The sequence below is a fragment of the Schistocerca nitens genome, chromosome 3 (assembly GCF_023898315.1).
Source record: "Schistocerca nitens isolate TAMUIC-IGC-003100 chromosome 3, iqSchNite1.1, whole genome shotgun sequence".
In the NCBI taxonomy this organism is placed as follows: domain Eukaryota; kingdom Metazoa; phylum Arthropoda; class Insecta; order Orthoptera; family Acrididae; genus Schistocerca; species Schistocerca nitens.
This window is the reverse complement of record NC_064616.1, coordinates 919,284,717-919,303,884: the sequence shown is the minus strand read 5'-3', so window position 1 is coordinate 919,303,884 and position 19,168 is coordinate 919,284,717. Positions and strand designations below refer to the sequence as shown.

Below are 19,168 nucleotides of genomic sequence, written 5' to 3'. Positions count from 1 at the left end.
GGTTGTTGGGATGTTTAAGGGGGACTAAACTGCGAAGGTCATCAGTCCCCCATGCAATAGCGGATTTGCTCGGCTGTTGTAAGTGTGTGTGACACTTATGTTCAATAAACCGGTCTTCCACAGTACTGATTGTCTGACCAATATATGACATGCCACAACTGCAAGGAATACTATAGACACCAGCCTTACGCAAACCAAGATCATCTTTTACGGAAGCCAACAGGGCCTTAATCTTAGAATGTGGTCGAAAAACACATTTCACATCATATTTCCGCAAAATACGGCCAATCCCGTTGTAAATGCTTCCTGCGTAAGGCAAAAAGGCCGTAGACTTAGGTGCCACTTCGTTGCTATCGTCACTCACCGGTTGCACAGAAGGCTGATAGCGCAACGCACGTTTGATCTGCCTCTCACTATAACCATTCTGACGAAAGGTGGCTTCGAGATGTGACAGCTCAGCTGCCAAACTTTCAGAGTCTGAGATAACGAGGCCCTGTGAACCAAGGTACAAAGTACTCCTGCACGCTGAGCTGGGTGGTTACAACTATCAGCTCGCAGATACAAGTCAGTGTGAGTAGGCTTCCTACAAACAGAATATCCCAACGTACCATCAGTCTTCCTTCTGACCAACACATCAAGGAAGGGAAGGCATCCATTCTTTTCCACCTCCACGCTGAGCTGAATATTCGGGTGGATTGAGTTCATGTGTTCCAAAAACCGGTTTAAATTCTCACTACCATGAGGCCAAACAACAAAAGTATCGTCTACATATCTGAAAAAACACGCAGGTTTCAAGGTCGCTGACTCCAATGCACGTTCCTCAAAGTCTTCCATAAACAAATTGGCCACAATAAGTGACGACGGGCTTCCCATTGCAACTCCATCAGTCTATTCGTAGTACTGATCATTGAATAAAAAGTAAGTGGAAGTCAGCACATGTCGAAACAAATTTGTTAACTCGACACCAAACTTAACCTCAATTAGCTGCAACGAATCAGAGAGAGGAACGCGATTGAAAAGAGAAACCACATCATAACTGACTAAAATATCAGAGTCATTCAAACGCAATCCCTGCAATCGACTTAAGAAATCTGCAGAGTTCTTAATGTGGTGTTCACACCTACCTACTAGTGGGCTCAACAAACTAGCAAGATGTTTAGCTGCACGATATGTCGGAGCACCAATATTAGAAACAGTAGGCCTCAACGGGACAGCCTCTTTATGGACCTTAGGGAGGTCATATAATCTATGTGGTACAGCACAGTAAGAATTAAGACTCATGATAGTCTCCTGTGACAAAGAACTTTTCTTCGGGAGGTTATCAGTCTTTCTCTCAACACTCGTAGTAGAGTCAGCACCGATTTTGCGATACGCCGAATCAGAAAGTAGACACTGCATCTTTTGAATGTAATCGTGCTTGTTCAACAGAACGGTGGCATTCCCCTTGTCCGCAGGTAAAATAACAATATCAGGATCCATTCTGTGTGAACGTAAAGCAGCCGCCTCAGCTGCTGTAATGATACACTTGGGCGGACGGGCCCCAGTCAACACACGGCATGCTTTCCTCCTAACATCTTCCGCAACCTCAGAAGGTAGTTTATAAACAGCCTGTTCAATAGAACTAATAAAATCAACGACTGGCAAACTCTTAGGCGTCGGTGCGAAATTCAAACCTTTCCCCAGCACAGACAAAGCTGCGTCGTCAAACGTTTTCTCAGTGAGATTGGTCACAGAACGTCGAGAATTAAAATTAGAATTAGACACTGAGCCAAGGAAACGTTCAAACTTCGCCGAATGACTAGCAGTTACAGATTGAATTTCCCAGTCAGACTGCGACCAAGAGGCACCGTCCATCCAATCCCAAGAAAATTCAGAAACATTAGGCGCCATCATTAAATGAAGCTCAAATAATTCCTTAGAAACAAAATCTAATTGACGGCGAGTATAGTGGATCCTTTCACGATAAGAGCTAAACCAGCACGTTACTTGATGCGATTGGCGGCAGGAGAATTAATATGATGCACAACCTTAGTGAGCAGAGGTTTTAAATTCCCTTGCACATTGCTTCCTCCTTGCAGATATGCCTTGAGAATGGCGGGGTGTGCTCCTGTCGAAATATCGGCGGTGGTCGATGACGTCACTCGGCAGCAAACCCGTAAGTTATTTGAACATTCAATTCGCCGGGAAAAGTTAAGGTCTCACACACTCTAATACAATCATGTGTGTCCATGAAAGCATTGTTTTCCAGAAACTGACCGAGAACACCAACTCGACAGCCTTTAATTGAGCAGTTCTACCACCAAGTTGTTGGCCTTAATGAAAATGGGAGCTCAATTCGGCAAGCAACCAAAGCTATTAGCTTTCCAGAGGCTGCCTCACGAAAACGTCGTAAAACTGGCAAAGATAGTGAGAAGCTCCGCCGATTATCAAAAACGTTTTCATTGGAGGAAGAACAAGCAATAGTGCTGCGTTGCATTTTTTCGGCCTTACCCTCAAATGATTACATTTACTTTTTGAATTCACCGAAAAAAAACTGCACCAGTCATAGGTTTCCAGTTGAAAAACGACTTTCTGGAAGAGAATTCACCCGTGAGTTTATGAAAAGAAATAAATTGTCCCACAGAACGACCTGGAAAAGTACGTAGCACGCATGATGGGGATTAACAAGACACAATGAAAGAAATAATTTACAATCTGGAAGCAGTCTTCTAGAAATATGGGTTTCCTCCCGATCGTGTTTACAACATGGACACGACAGGCGTTCAGACTGTCCCTATTAAGCTCCTTTAACATGTAGCTCCTAGACGAAAGAGAGAAGGGGGGAAAATTAGTGGCTGCAGAACAGAAGCAAATAGTCACTGTTGCACACCATGTGCTACCCTTCATTTCTGCACGGAAGCGACGTTATCCCTTAGTGATAAATAAAGGTCAAAGGGATGTGTTATGGCTATATCCGATAAAGGCTACATAACAGTAATAGAGTTTATTACATGGCTTAATCATTTCAAAAAGTTTACGAATCTCAAAGGTAACAAACCCATTTTATTAATCTTGGATAACCATATCTCCCAAACAAGCTTGGAGGTTATTTCCTTCGCCAAAAATAGCCACAAACATATGCTAAGAGTTTTCACCTCATAGCAGCCAAGACACAGCCACTTGACGGCAACGTTTCCAGGTCTTTCAAGGCTTTTTACGAAACGGCAGTAGATTCGTAAAAGGTGCGTCATCCCAGGCAAGTCTTGAGCTTGTATAACGTAGCTGAACGGATGAAAGTGGCATTTGAAAAGGCGGTTACTGTTGAAAATGTCGAAACAGGTTTCAGTGCCATGAGAATTTTTTCTGTCAATCGAAACAAATTTTCAGATGCCGATTTTGCGGCGTCAGAAGTGACTAATAGAAATTTTGACAATGGCTCTTACGAGTTGATGAACGACAATTCATAGTCATTGGTGGAAATGAAGAGGGTGAATCACCAAGGATAGGGAAATCACTCTAGAAGACAAGGAGCACGACGCCGGAAATAATGCCCAGCAGGATCCACAGTTTATTACTTCGGAACAAGGATCTCCCATCGTTAATGAGTCGTCTACTCATCTTTCATCTGCTAACTGCAGAGCTAGTTCCTCTCCCAGCACATACTCCTTTTCTGCCAATGCTTCATCAGTTGCACCCTTGGCATCACCAGGCGAATAATTCCACTTCCCAAAGTTAAAAAAAAAAAAAAAAAACGGAAACGTAGGAAGGGGTGTTCGCCATAGTGGTTAACTTCAAGGCCTCATAAGGCAATATGGGAGGCGGAATATGCTGAAAAGAAAACTTTGCTAGAAGTAGTAGAAAGAAGTAGACATTTTCTACTGTTAAAAAAACCTTCAAAGAAACAAACTCTTACTTTGTCTTCGTCGGAATCAGAGGCAAAGATATTTCTGCAAACAATAGCTCTGACCTGGTCACAAATTTTTCAGAGGACGAAGCTGATGTAGAAGATAGTTCTGTTATAAGGACAGAAGTTGTGAAAGTCCACGGAACACTAAAACTTTGCTTCACCTTTACCTATTAAAAGTGTTTCCTTGCTTCAGTCAGCGTTACGATGCAGATTTTTAAAGGCGGTTATATCGAAATTAAAGACATTTTTAAAAGACTATCAAGACCAATTCATAAATGCTCTCGAAGGTTTGTGTCTAAATTAGTTTTGCCGACGATCTGTCCGGCTTACCAGTTTACTGAAATTTTCGTTGAAATGCGAGTTTGGATAGGCAACCATTCCCATTTCCGTTTCATCGTGTTAAAGTATCTTAATTTCAAAATGGCTGTTTTATGTTACTTTCCGTTATTCTACAAGAGGAATATGTATTTTGTTTCATTGTCCGCTTTAGTTACGTCACTATTCAAAGTTAGGCGGTGTAACCCTTGCTGGTCATCTAGGTTCAGTTCGTGAAATTACAATGCGTAAAAGGCAGTTCTCAGTTATAATAATATTATGTACATGTGCATATTTAGATAAAGAGTACCAAATTTGGTTTTCCACGTATTTATTTGCAACTCTTGTAAGTTGGCTGTTTAGGTTTTTTTATTGGTAACGCCACGTAGCGCTCTGTATGAAAATCACTGGCTGTGCTGTGAGTAGTCTGTGGCTGGTTGGCATTGTTGTAATATTCGCTATTGTAGTGTTGGGCAGCTGGATGGTAACAGCGCGTAGCTTTGCGCAGTTGGAGGTGAGCCGCCAGCAGTGGTGGATGTGGGGAAGTGAGATGGCAGATTTTTGAGAGCGGATGATCTGGACGTGTGTCCATCTGAAACAGCACATTTCTAAGAATGGATGTCATGAACTGCTATATATATTATGACTTTTGAACACTATAAAGGTATATACATTGTTTGTTGTCTATCAAAATCTTTAATTTGCTAACTATGCCTATCAGTAGTTAGTGCCTTCAGTAGTTTGAATCTTTTATTTAGCTGGCATTAGTGGCGCTCGCTGTATTGCAATAGTTTGAGTAACGAAGATTTTTGTGAGGTAAGTGATTTGTGAAAGGTATAGGTTAATGTTAGTCAGAGCCATTCTTTTGTAGGGATTATTGGAAGTCAGACTGCGTTGCGCTAAAAATATTGTGTGTCAGTTTAAACACAGTCATGAATAATTTTTCTAAGGGGATGTTTCAATCTTTCTATTTTTTGTGGTTGGGGTAAAAGTCGCACTGCACACTCTTGCCCCAGGCCTGTATACTTTTATCCCACAGCATGGGCAACAGAACGCTAATGTATGTTTTAGGAAAACTTTTATTATTCCTATAATAATTATTGGATGGCACAGTAACTTCCACACAATGTTACCAATATACCAAACTATGTGTTGCATGCCTAATTAATATAGTATTGTTCCAAGTTTCTCTTAAATATTTAGTAAAACCAAAATTAGAGTACTTTTACCTCCACCTACATCTACATCTACATACATACTCCGCAATCCACCATACGGTGCGTGGCGGAGGGTACCTCGTAACACAACTAGCATCTTCTCTCGCTGCTCCACTCCCAAACAGAACGAGGGAAAAATGACTGCTTATATGCCTCTGTACGAGTCCTAATCTCTCTTATCTTGTATTTGTGGTCTTTCCGCGAAATATAAGTTGGCGGCAGTAAAATTTTACTGCAGTCAGCCTCAAATGCAGGTTCTCTAAATTTCCTCAGTAGCGATTCACGAAAAGAACGCCTCCTTTCCTCCAGAGATTCCCACCCGAGTTCCTGAAGCATTTCCGTAACACTCGCGTGATGATCAAACCTACCAGTAACAACTCTAGCAGCCCGCCTCTGAATTGCTTCTATGTCCTCCCCCAATCCGACCTGATAGGGATCCCAAACGCTCGAGCAGTACTCAAGAATAGGTCGTATAAGTGTTTTATAAGCGGTTTCCTTTACAGATGAACCACATCTTCCCAAAATTCTACCAATGAACCGAAGACGACTATCCGCCTTCCCCACAACAGCCATTACATGCTTGTCCCACTTCATATCGCTCTGCAGTGTTACGCCCAAATATTTAATCGACGTGAGTGTGTCAAGCGCTACACTACTAATGGAGTATTCAAACATTACGGGATTCCTTTTCCTATTTATCTGCATTAATTTACAATTATCTATATTTAGAGTTAGCTGCCATTCTTTACACCAATCACAAATCCTGTCCATGTCATCTTGTATCCTCCTACAGTCACTCAACGACGACACCTGCCCATACACCACAGCATCATCAGCAAACAGCCGCACGTTGCTATCCACCCTATCCAAAAGATCATTTATGTAGATAGAAAACAACAGCGGACCTACCACACTTCCCTGGGGCACTCCAGATGATACCCTCACCTCCGATGAACATTCACCATCGAGGACAACGTACTGGGTTCTATTACTCAAGAAGTCTTGGAGCCACTCACATATTTGGGAACCAATACACATATGCTCGTACCTTAGTTAGGTGTCTGCAGTGGGGCACCGAGTCAAACGCTTTCCGGAAGTCAAGGAATATGGCATCCGTCTGATACCCTTCATCCATGGTTCGCAAGATATCATGTGAAAAAAATGCGAATTGCAATGATTTCTAAAGCCGTGCTGATGCACGGACAGCAACTTCTGTGTCTCAAGGAAATTCATTATATTCGAACTGAGAATATGTTCGAGAATCCTGCAACAAACCGATGTTAAGGATATTGGTCTGTAAGTTTGAGGATCCGTCCTTCTACCCTTCTTATATACAGGCGTCACCTGCGCTTTTTTCCAGTCGCTCGGGACTTTGCGTTGGGCAAGAGATTCGCGATAAATGCAAGCTAAGTAAGGAGCCAATGAGGTACAGTACTGTCTGTAAAACCGAATTGGAATCCCATCAGGACCTGGTGATTTATTTATTTTCAACCCATTCAGCTGCTTCACAATCCCAGGGATGTCTATCACTATGTCCTCCATACGGGAATCTGTAGGAGACTCAAACGGCGGCATGTTTGTACGATCATCCTGCGCGAAAGATTTCTCAAATGCTAAATTTAAAATTTCAGCTTTCGTTTTGCTGTCTTCCGGTGCCACGCCAGACTGATCAGTGAGTGACTGGATGTAAGCCTTCGACCCGCTTACCGATTTTACGTAAGACCAGAATTTCCTTGGGTTTTCAGCAAGATCTTTTGCTAAGGTATGACGGTGGTAGTGGTTGTACGTTTCGCGCATCGCTCTTTTTACAGCAGCACGAATCTCTACTAACTTTTGCCTGTCCTCATTCTCCCGATCTTTCTTGTACCGCGAATGCAACTGTGTTTGCTTCCTGAGCATTCTCCGAATTGCGCTGTTAAACCACGGTGCGTCTTTTCCGTCCGTAACCCACTTTTTCGGCACATACTTCTCCAATGCGTGATCTACAATGTGTTTAAAATTTGCCCATAATTCTTCCACGTCCATCGTACCGGAAGTAAATGAAGTCGATTCATTTACTAAGTGGGATGCTACAACTGCTTATCTGCTCTTTCTAGTAAGAATATTCTCCTAGCCTTCTTGACCGACTTTTTAACTTTCGTAACAATAGTCGTAATGACAACATCATGATCACTAACCCCTGTCTCAACACTGACACCGTTCATGAGGTCTGGTCTGTTTGTGGCTACCAGATATAAAATATTTCCATTACGCATCGGCTGTCGATTTAGCTGCTCAAGACAGTTTTTGGATAATGTGTTCCGAAGTAATTCACACGACGGCTTGTCTGTACCACCTGTAATGAATCCATAGACATCCCAGTCTATACTAGGTAGGTTGAAGTCGCCTCCGACTAATATAGCATGATCCGGGTACTTCTGCGATACAGAGTGTAGACTCCCTTTGAATGATTCTAGAACTGTCACGGTGGAACCTGGTGGCCGGTAATAACACCCAACCATTAACTTCATTTCTCCTAGCCCTGTTAAACGTGTCCAGATAACTTCACAATCACACTCTACTTCCACCTCAGTAGACACAATATTTTTGTCAACTGCAATGAAGACACCACCTTCTACGATGTCTAATCAGTCTTCCCGATACACGTTCCAACCCTCACTAAATATTTCAGAACTTCCTATCTCAGGGTTCAGCCAGGTCTCAGTCCCGAGAATAATTTGCGCGCCACACGCTTACTGGAGCGCAGTAAATTCAGGAACTTTATTCCGAACACTCTGAAAATTTTCTACTAATATTTTCATAGCTGAAGTGTCTTTACACTGAGCGCGTCCTGATTTCCCTGCCTGCACGTCGACTGGTGAGTGTTCATCAGGACACCTCGCACTACTGCCTAGCCTATAAAACCTCCATGTGCACGCCACAAGTATTCTGCTACCCGAGTAGCCGCTTCCATTGTGCACTCCTGACCTATCTAGGGGAGTCCTACAATTCCCCACCCAATAGCGCAAGTCTAGAAATCTGCAGCCAAGATCGTCACAGAGTCGACGAAGCCTCTGGTTGAGACCCTCCACTCGGCTCCAAACCAAAGGACCCCGATCCACTCTGGGAACGATGCTGCAAATAGAGAACTCTGCTTGCACCCCGGCGAGGCCAGCGGTCTTCTACAAATCCGCCAGCCGCCTGTACGAACCGAGGATCGCCTCAGAACCCAAGCGACAGGCATCATTGGTGCCGACGTGAGCAACTACTTGCAGACGACTGAACCCCGTACGCTCGATAGCCGCAGCAAGGCCGCCTCCACATCTTGGATGAGGCCCTCCGGCAGACAAACCGAGTGCACGTTGGAATTCTTTCCAGCCCTGTACGCTATTTCCCTAAGGGGCTCCATCACCCGCCTAATGTTGGATCTCCCTATAACCAGCAAGCCTTTGTCCCCGTGTGCCTGCTCGGGCCCTGCTGAAGGAGCGGACACCTACCCACTGACAGGATGAACGGGCGAGGCGTTGCAGTCTGCCACTCACCCTGAGATGAGGGCGGCCCCAACGCGCCGGGTACACTAGAAGGTGCCTCGGCGGCTGAGTCAGCGGACGCAGCATGCGACACCTAGGGTGTCTCAAGCGACGCGCCACACCCTCCGCCGTCGCTGCACCTCGAGGCAGCAACCTGAAGGCTGCTGAACGTGGCCAACAGAACGCTCAGCTGCTGGCGAACCGCGGCCACTTCCTCCTGCGCCTGCACACAGCACGCACACACCCTACTGCTAAGATCTGGACGTGTAGAGTTGCGACAAATAAAGCAGCAATATGCGACTGCACAGTTGCGTCACCAGCGCCAGATTGAGCTGCGATATATGAATAATTACTTACGAACCAAGCAATCAAATGACCACGACTACGCCACTATACAGATATTACAATGCGATCCTATCCCTGTCTTAGTACAAATGACAACCGCCTACGCGATGTTACACTCTACCGTTATTAGTTGGGTTGGATTGAATTGTTTGGGGGAAGAGACCAAACAGCGAGGTAATCGGTCTCATCGGATTAGAGAAGGATGGGGAAGGAAGCCGGCCGTGCCATTTCAAAGGAACCATCCCAGCATTTGCCTGGAGCGATTTAGGGAAATCACGGAAAACCCGGACGCGGGATTGAACCCTCGTCCTCCCGAATGCGAGTCCAGTGTGCTACCACTGCGTCACCTCGCTCGGTCTACTACCGTTATTAAAATTTGATATTACCCCTTTCTAATTCGAAAATAGGCAAAGATCCGAAAAATTTCCCCACGCAAGTACACAAACACACAAAGTAATTTGAATTAAACCTGCGGAACTAATACGAAAAACTGAATATACGACTAGTTTCTGCTACTGCTGCTCGCACACGTCACTTTGCAAGCACAGATGAAACTGCACTGGCCTCTGTCTGCTGCTAACTGACTCTACGAAATAAACAGAAAGCACTGGCTGTCCAAAACAAAAACTGACTAACGACTCCACGAATTTATACTATACAGCTATCAATAAGCAATATTACTCCTCTCAAATACGAGAATACGCAAGGATTTTATGTAATTAAATATGCAAGCGCACAAACACTCGGAAAGAAATTAAGAATCAAACTACAAAACAAATATGAAAGCTAAATATGCGACTCCCTGCTGCACTACTGATGCACTGATACTTCACCACCGACTGGTCAAGGCTCACTGCCTCACTACCCTATTCTATGTGTGTTACTGTCCCTGTTAATATATATCGATAAAAAATACCGCACTAGATTAATCTGAGAACACTCTGCCGATTGGGCACGTAAGATTCCCCTTTGAAAATCATTTTGTTTGTAACGGGATACAAACTGATGCTTTCCTTCGACATTTAGTCTCAGATGAAAGACGTGATAAGCAGCGTTTTTTTTTTTTTTTTTTGTCTGACTCAAACTACACCTTGCACAAATTAAATTGCAAATTTCTGCCGAAACATCAGGGAATATGCGCTTGGCGACTCTTAGAAGGGCACCTGCTATATATTGTGTCTCATAAAGGTAAATATTGTTAGATCATGATATTAAGAGAGAATATGTGGGAAAAAGCAATGTTTAATCCACCATACATAAATTACTGAAACTATGTGAATCTTTTTTCCCTGAAGACAGTTCAGTATAAATTACATTAAGACTGGGGGTATTTATGGTTTACAATTAGATTCAAATTAATATATCCCATGAAGGATGACCTACAATTAAGAACTGCAGTAGCACTATCAAATATTACCATAATCCTGAAGTACACTGTCATAGAAGCATTACATTAATTCTTTGCAAAAATTTTAACTTTAAGAAGGTACAAACATGAATTTTAAGTATTAATATATGACCAAAAATTTAAATTTCAAAATTAATTTTTTAGTAGCTGATATACCTGTACACAAACTGTCTTTTCAGTTTAGTCATTTATTTCATTGTGATTATAAAACAAAACAATGAGACTGGGGTTATATCACGAAGTTTTATGGCCTTCCGTTGTGAGACCAACAAGATTTTACATTGTGAACAAAGTAAGTGTGGTGCTTTACTTCACTAACAAAAACCAAAGTATCACTTCACAAATCTGTACTGATAGAGAACTAATTATTTTGGGTATATTAAATATTCTACCCTAGATTTTCAGAACTCAGTTAACATTTGCCCATGACCTACAAAAATAATGGACCTAATATATAAAATGTTTAAAATAAGAAGAAAATAAAAATCATCAGGCATAATGATTTAGAACTCAAACTTTATTATTTTAAATGCATGAGAGCTAATAGCAAAACAGGCTTGTAACTGATACCAAGGTGTTTTTGGACTCTGAATGTTATTAAAGGTAATCACTACCAAATTTTGAACAATTTAGAACCAATCACAGAAACAGATACGACTTTCACACCGTAAATTAACGTCCCTGCATAAAATTCCTTACCATTCAGCCGAATAATAGTTTAAAATTCCGGTAATATAGCAGTTTGCAGTCTGAATACGTCACTGTGTTGTAGTGTGTGAGCTGCTTTGTAATTTTTTTAGTGCTAACTCCAAATTAAAAATAAAATCAAACTCACCGGTATTTATATTGAGACTTTGCAGCAGGGTATAAGGTATTTAGTGGTTCTAATTTTAAATTAAAGCTACCTTTTGAAACATGAAAAAGTTTCACGCTACTAGTTAGTGGAGCTTCTTAGCAATATATCGTACAAGTAGTTTACATCATTGAATACTTTCACATAGTTTGTGGACCTTATAAAATGACATACTAGGCAAATGTAGTTTACAGTAGTCTTAATATTGGAAGGCCAGTCTCCCAGGATGACTTCATTTTGATATTTGTCCATACTCCTCACAGTCTCTCGAGTGTGCTGCTCAGTGTATCTTCATTCCTAGGACAATAACGTTGTTCTTTTCCATATAACGCGACTAAGTACAACAGCTAAATTTTGACATAAGTGGATCCGAGAGAAATAATCCACGCACTTTCTGCATTTGCTATGCGATTTTGTGATACTTACCACTTACGAGACGATCACATAACGTAGTTACCTTAAACTTGACACACCCACAGCATGTAAATTTCCGAAAAACCTGACATTATGAACTTTAAAATTGGTTCCAATGTAAAAGGCGCTATTACGAAAATTTAGAGGAACGTCATTTGAAGCCAACTGCAAAACGATTCTACTGCCGCCAATGTACATTTCGCGTAAGGACCACGAAAATAAGATGAGAGAAATTAGGACTCGTACTGAGGCTTAACGACTGTCGCTTTCCCAGCGCTGTATTTGAAGCAGTAAAGGAAATAACTAGTAGTGGTACCTAGTACCTTCCGCCATGCGCCATATAGTGACTTGCGGAGTATGTATGTACATGCAGATGTAGAAAACAAACTGCAAGTATTCAAAGATTTGAGATGTTTGTCAATTTTCACAGCATTCTCAAACAGAATAATTTTCTTTAGGAAGAAATGTATTTCCTGTGTGGAAGACTGCTATGTAACAAGAACGTTATTCAAAGACAATCGAATATTTAAAGCTGAGAGTGTATATGTATTTTTGTGTATGTTTCGCAAGTAGTGAAAACATCAGTCATCGTATTTTGTATCAAGACAAAATCGTGTACAAAAAAATTATTTTATTAGATAGCCCTGAACCATTTATTTATTTATCTCGCATTGACTAACACAGGGTGTACAGCGAAGAGTTTCTGATTTCAAAATTAAATATCTCCAAAACTAAGCTCGATAGACAAGTGCACCAAACACTATGTTTATTGTGAAAGCTGTGAGGATTTAAAAAAGTTATAAGGCAGTAGGGAAATAGACGCCGCTATAATTGCAGTGTGTAGTGCGTAGAAATACTGCGACTCAGCTCAGATAGATCAGCTCCACCGCTGAAACGTGAAAGGAAGTCAGCGTATGGAAGGATGGAAGGAAAAGGTTTCAAATGGTTCAAATGGCTCTGAGCACTATGGGACTCAACTGCTGTGGTCATCAGTCCCCTAGAACTTAGAACTACTTAAACCTAACTAACCTAAGGACATCACACACGTCCATGCCCGAGGCAGGATTCGAACCTGCGACCGTAGCAGTCGCACGGTTCCGGACTGCGCGCCTAGAACCGCGAGACCACCGCGGCCGGCCAAGGAAAAGGTTTAAATCATTTATTCCACTGAACAATGTGTCTTCTGGTACTATAAAACCGCAAGGTGAAACACAGTCCTGTGGCAACGAGGTACAGTTTTCAAAAACCATTTATTTATTTATCTCGCATTGACTAACACAGGGTGTACAGCGAAGAGTTTCTGATTTCAAAATTAAATATCTCCAAAACTAAGCTCGATAGACAAGTGCACCAAACACTATGTTTATTGTGAAAGCTGTGAGGATTTAAAAAAGTTATAAGGCAGTAGGGAAATAGACGCCGCTATAATTGCAGTGTGTAGTGCGCAGAAATACTGCGTCTCAGCTCAGATAGATCAGCTCCACCGCTGAAACGTGAAAGGAAGTCAACGTATGGAAGGATGGAAGGAAAAGGTTTCAAATGGTTCAAATGGCTCTGAGCACTATGGGACTCAACTGCTGTGGTCATCAGTCCCCTAGAACTTAGAACTACTTAAACCTAACTAACCTAAGGACATCACACACGTCCATGCCCGAGGCAGGATTCGAACCTGCGACCGTAGCAGTCGCACGGTTCCGGACTGCGCGCCTAGAACCGCGAGACCACCGCGGCCGGCCAAGGAAAAGGTTTAAATCATTTATTCCACTGAACAATGTGTCTTCTGGTACTATAAAACCGCAAGGTGAAACACAGTCCTGTGGCAACGAGGTACAGTTTTCAAAAAAGATTTAATGATCCATACGGATCCGATGTGGAAACCATTCGCAAGATCTTCACCAATTCCAACGGATAGTCAGCGTGGCTGATCATATATCAGGGAATGTTGGCCCCAGGCAAACTGTAGTCACTTACGAAATTGTCTCCACGGTTTTTGGAATTATTCAGCAAAATAGAAAGACATTTGTCTGAAGAATTTCAGCAGAGAGTGGTTCGAAGCGTTCCTGCTCGCAGCAAATACTGAGACAGAGCCTATACATGTTTCCATTCAAAATCCAAAGCTAACAAGCAATGTCTGTACTAGATGTGCAACGAAGGCCTGAATTAGCGAACCAGTTTCTCACAGTGATTGATAATGAAAGATTTGATGTTACCTGCACCGAGTTCACAGATAAATGGAGTCGTGAGTAGACAAAACTGTCGATTTTCGGCTTCCCGAAAATGCCCATTTGTGTGAAGCGAAATATCTGTTGGGGATGTGGTATGCAGCAGAGGCGTTATTGTCCCCAGAGCTGTCTCTGGGCCCTGTGCAAAACTTCTCTGTGGAGCTCTTCTGCATGAGTCCACCACTTGACAACTTGTTTGAAGGAAATCGATAATTTTAAAACAGTAACAAAAAATTTTGTCGATATAGTTCGAATACACAAGTCATTTTTCATCCTTTTCTTCTCCATTGAGTGAAGTTCTTGGATAAAAATAGTTGAAAATGTTCTTCTGTTTTCATTTAAGGGATTTACAATTTCAGTAGGGTATTTCTGTACAATTCCGTCTGTCATGGAGGATGTTAACGTATTTGAACAAGGGTCTGGGTCCGGATTTGTGACTATTTCACGAATGCTACTTGTAAGGCTACCTAAATGTGGCACAGCAGGAGGTTCGCATTCCAGTACTTCATTTTGATTTCTATCTCAAGCACCACATGATGAGAAGCTACTGTTAATTCCATCGCCATTTAATCATACTTCAGTTTTGTTCCTAGTTTGTGAAGATGTTGCTCCAAGAAACTGTGGAGAGCACCTTTTTGTGAGTTCAAAAATTGTTTATGATGTAGCTTTTTCTTTTTCTTGTGAGCACCTGAACACTTGAATAGTATTTCCTAAATATGTCTCCCTCACGAGGCATTTCCCTGTTGGCACTTTAAATTTGAAAGCACAGGTAAAATACTGTATCTTCACATAGAACGCACAGGCAACACGTGGAACGGTGCCAACCGGAAACGTATATTTAAACTCATGACACGGACTGAATTGTTCTGTGAGAGACACACGCTTACCCATGAATGTACTGCTTGATTGTTAACTAGAACAATGAGTTGCAAGGGCACGGAGGGGCGCTGAGAGACAATGAATCGCGTATTTCTTAATTTACGAATGAGCAATAGCCATATGTTAACAATAGATTTTACTTTCGCGCATCCCTATCATAGTCCTTGGTTCCCTCGACTCCGATGCAGAAATAGTTTTCTGTGACACATAGTCGCGTCACAGTAGATATATACATCAATTACATTATATTCGTATTAAAACTAAAGTTGTTTCAGAAACACCTTACTTTTATTCTGTATATTTGTGAAACCAACATTACAAGTGATAGTTTTAAAATTACCTTCTAACTCTTTGCACAGGGCACCTAAAGACGTGGAGCCCTGTACAACTGCACTGTTACCACATGCCCGAGGCTGGCCGTGATCGGTTTATTTTTAATGCGGGAAACAATCTCTAGTTAACATCACGTTAGAACTTTGGAGCAATTTGTTACCACTCGGATAGCGATGGAGGGTCAACCAGGCACCGAGTAGTTCATATAAGATGGGGCTAGACCACAACGCACCTAGCGGGTGCTTCACATTGTTGATGAATACTTCGTGAATAGTCATTTCGTTGGATTATTGCAAATTTACTGGTGCAGGAATGGATTTGCCTCTATATCCTCCCAATCTGGCTCCTTATGACTACTTTTTGTGGGGCACATTGAGAGACACTGTCTATTGGAACAATCCCACCATGCTGGACGTGCTTCAAACGGTGTTCTGTGCAGCATATGAATCCATTTCCGTTGAGACAAAGGACTGAAACCAAGAAGAACAACCATTATTCCACCAGTGACTGAAGAGTACTGTTCCATAATAATAGCATACAGACAGCACAGTGCACACTGCCACATGAGAAGGGATAAGATACCATAGAAGACAGGACAAATAATTATTCTGAGATATGATTAGTGTTAGAGGACATACTTTTAAACCCAGTATAGTGTGTACTAATCCGGAACCACTCTACCGAATACACAATAAAATTCCACTTTAAAAATGTTCTGTTTGCAATGAGAAAAAATTCACATTTTTGTGAGCATGGACAAAGCACGAAAGACATGAAGAGCAATATCTGTCTGGCTTGACTGCATCTAGACATTACCAAAGCAAAATGTCAAATACTTGCCAAAAACGTGGTAAAATGTGCCTTATGACCCTTCTGCCACAGAGCGCGCGCGCGCGCGCGCGCGCGCGCGCGCACACACACACACACACACACACACACGCGATCTATAATTTCTTACTGTGACAACTTTGTCTGTCTGTTTTATTTCATTTCTTTCTTTGGAATGTTAAATATTCAGTTTGTGAAGAGTTATCTTAGACAAAGGACAAGTAAATGAAATTAAAAAAGATTATTAAATAGATTGTTACAGTAAAAACTGAAAAGCCACTAATACATTATATGAATTTGTTTTTTAATAACAGTAAATAACTGTTTTTTGAAAATTATTATCACAATGAATACAATAACAGCGGTAACAGATATGTAATGGAAAATGAAGAACTTGCAAAATAATGGCTTATTAATATTTGAAAATAAGTGTGGATAGTTAACAGCTTCTTACTATTTCACAATATATTACTTTGCTTCACTGTTAAAGAGCTAAAATCAAAACTGTACTGGTAAAGATCGTTCACACTTGCCACAACTACCTCAGGAAACAAAATTCCTTAGCATTCAGTTATTGCAGGTGGAATATGATTGCATATTTATTGACAATAGAAAAAGTGGTTATTATCAGTTCAGATCTTCATCTGAAGTAGATATAGTTTTCTTATCTGCAACTGTTGAAGCTAATATTTTAATTTTGAAGGTCATAGACAGCATATCTGATTGGAGGAAGGTAGTCATATATACCAAATATTTCCCACAAAAAATTGTAACAGTATTGATTTTAGTGGAAACGTCAGCATATTATAACTGAAATGATTGTACAGATTTCGGAAAATCTATTAAACAACATTTGTTTCTTTCATGTGGCTATTATTTTCACTGAATTTAATCTTCTAGTATTTTAAATTTCTTTTTTTAACAGCATTACTTTAAATTAGTAAATATCATCTCCAAATAAGATCAACATAGGATTAATGTTCATGAATTAGAGCAATAACGGAGTTAGCCCTAGTGCGGAGCCTTGAGGAGGAATTGTGACACTGTGTTCTCTGTCTAAGATTATCATACTACTTATAAGGTGAGAAATCTTCTTACCCAACAAACCTTTTGGTAAGCAATAAATGGATGAAATAAACATGGGTTCTGTTAGACCACTGGCAGGGCACATATAATATTTCACACACATAACCCAAATGGTGACTGTTTTACTCTCATTTATAATCAAGATGATGGTGAGCAGATCTATACTTTATCATACTCTGTTGAATGTATTAAACAAACAATGTACTGTATTTTAAAAAATTAATACATAGTTGAAATAAACAGAAAACTTAAGTGCAAAAATGAAGCAATGAAAATATAGAAGAAACACAGGTCTGATCATAAGAGTTAACTAATAAAGTGAATTTAGTTATGGTTGTTACATAATAGAAAAATTACAAGCTCAGTTTCAGTTTTTACTAAAAAACAGCTGTAGTTAAAGGTTCATCAGTCTAGCAAGTTCAACGTAAGAATTCTGTATTACACTTTCAGGTTGTCGCCAATGCTTTTCCTAAACTTCAGAGAAGTGGTGATATTGTGGAAGAAATAGATTATGAAGTTATTAACCCTAAATCAATGACAATCCCACAGATTTTTGGGGACGCAGGCTTTCTAAAGCTCCCTGGAGTGTTTCCAGCCATATTCAAGTATGTAGACTCACAGTTCTTACATTATATATATGAAAAAAACATTTTTCTATGTAAAGTGGTGCATTACAGTTTTTTTAACACAGAATCTTATTTCATGTAATGGGAAGTATGAAATGAAAGTTAATGTCAACTACACATAGCTAGTTTTTAATTTTGAAAGCTTATATGAAATTGTTGAAGCAAAGTCTTCCACTTGTCAATATCGTTTTACATATTGTGATAAAGAATGTATGCTGTATGATATTTTCAATTGTATACTTAGTGGAGACTGTAGCACAACTCAGAAGTAATAATCATTTTGTGTATGAAACAATTTACATGGTAAATGACATAGAAAATGTCTGTTTCGAGACACTGTGAATGGATAGTAGTGTATTTTCAATGTCAAAAGCGGTAATTATTATAATAAACATTCTTATAAGTATATGTTTGAAGTTTAACATGAAAATATTAACTTCAAAGTAAAACTCATCTTCAAGAACGACGTATTACTAATGTGTTAAATATATTTTGTAAAATCTTAAACATGGCTGCAATTCAGCAATTTTAAAAATTTGAATAGACTGAAGAAAATCAGCCAACCAGTTGCAAACCAAAGTTTTATATAGCCCTTGACATAGGTTACAGTATTCATAAAAATATCTTCTTCAGAAAGAGTGGGCCTTGCTACATCACATCTGTGATGAGGGGTGGCTGCCCGACTCCACAACGTCTGGACATGGTTTCACCTTGGTTTCCTCATGTCTTGAAAACACTCACTATTTTTATAAATATCGAAACAGTTCAAGTGCTAAATAAACTTTCTATTGCAGCTGGCTGGCTGATTTTTCAACCTCTTTGTATTGTCTAAGTAAACACTGGTTTTTAACTACTTATGGAGAGTACATTTTATACTCATTCTCATCTTCCATAAGAAGTTTAGTTGCATGTTTAGCAGGCCACATGTGTTTATACATGAAAATAGTCTTCAGGTTCTTACTTTAGAGTTCACAATCATGTTTTCCACATCAGGTCGATGTTAACATTGCACAGGTTTATGTTGTTGATGCAATTCTCCAGACATAGAATATTGTGACATTTAACAAGCATCATCGACATTCAACAGTAGCATAAAAGCAGAAGTTGATTTTATTTTGTGTTTTCGAAGTTCTGCTGAATAGTATTTAAAATAAAACTCTTTTTCAACAAATACATATAACGAATGCCTCAATTACACTGCATAAGCAAACGTTTATAGAGAGTGCATTATATATTCTTTGTAATAT

At 40.5% G+C, this 19,168-nt stretch overlaps 1 protein-coding gene across 1 annotated transcript in view; it reads left to right on the top strand.

The window, feature by feature from the left end:
• LOC126249484 (dynein axonemal heavy chain 7-like) overlaps positions 1 to 19,168 on the top strand; it is a 1,193,512-nt gene that overhangs the window by 293,202 nt on the left and 881,142 nt on the right. Inside the window, exon 20 of the mRNA XM_049951137.1 lies at positions 17,746 to 17,900. Coding sequence (XP_049807094.1) covers positions 17,746 to 17,900 — 155 coding nt within the window. The remainder of the gene's footprint in view (positions 1 to 17,745; positions 17,901 to 19,168) is intronic.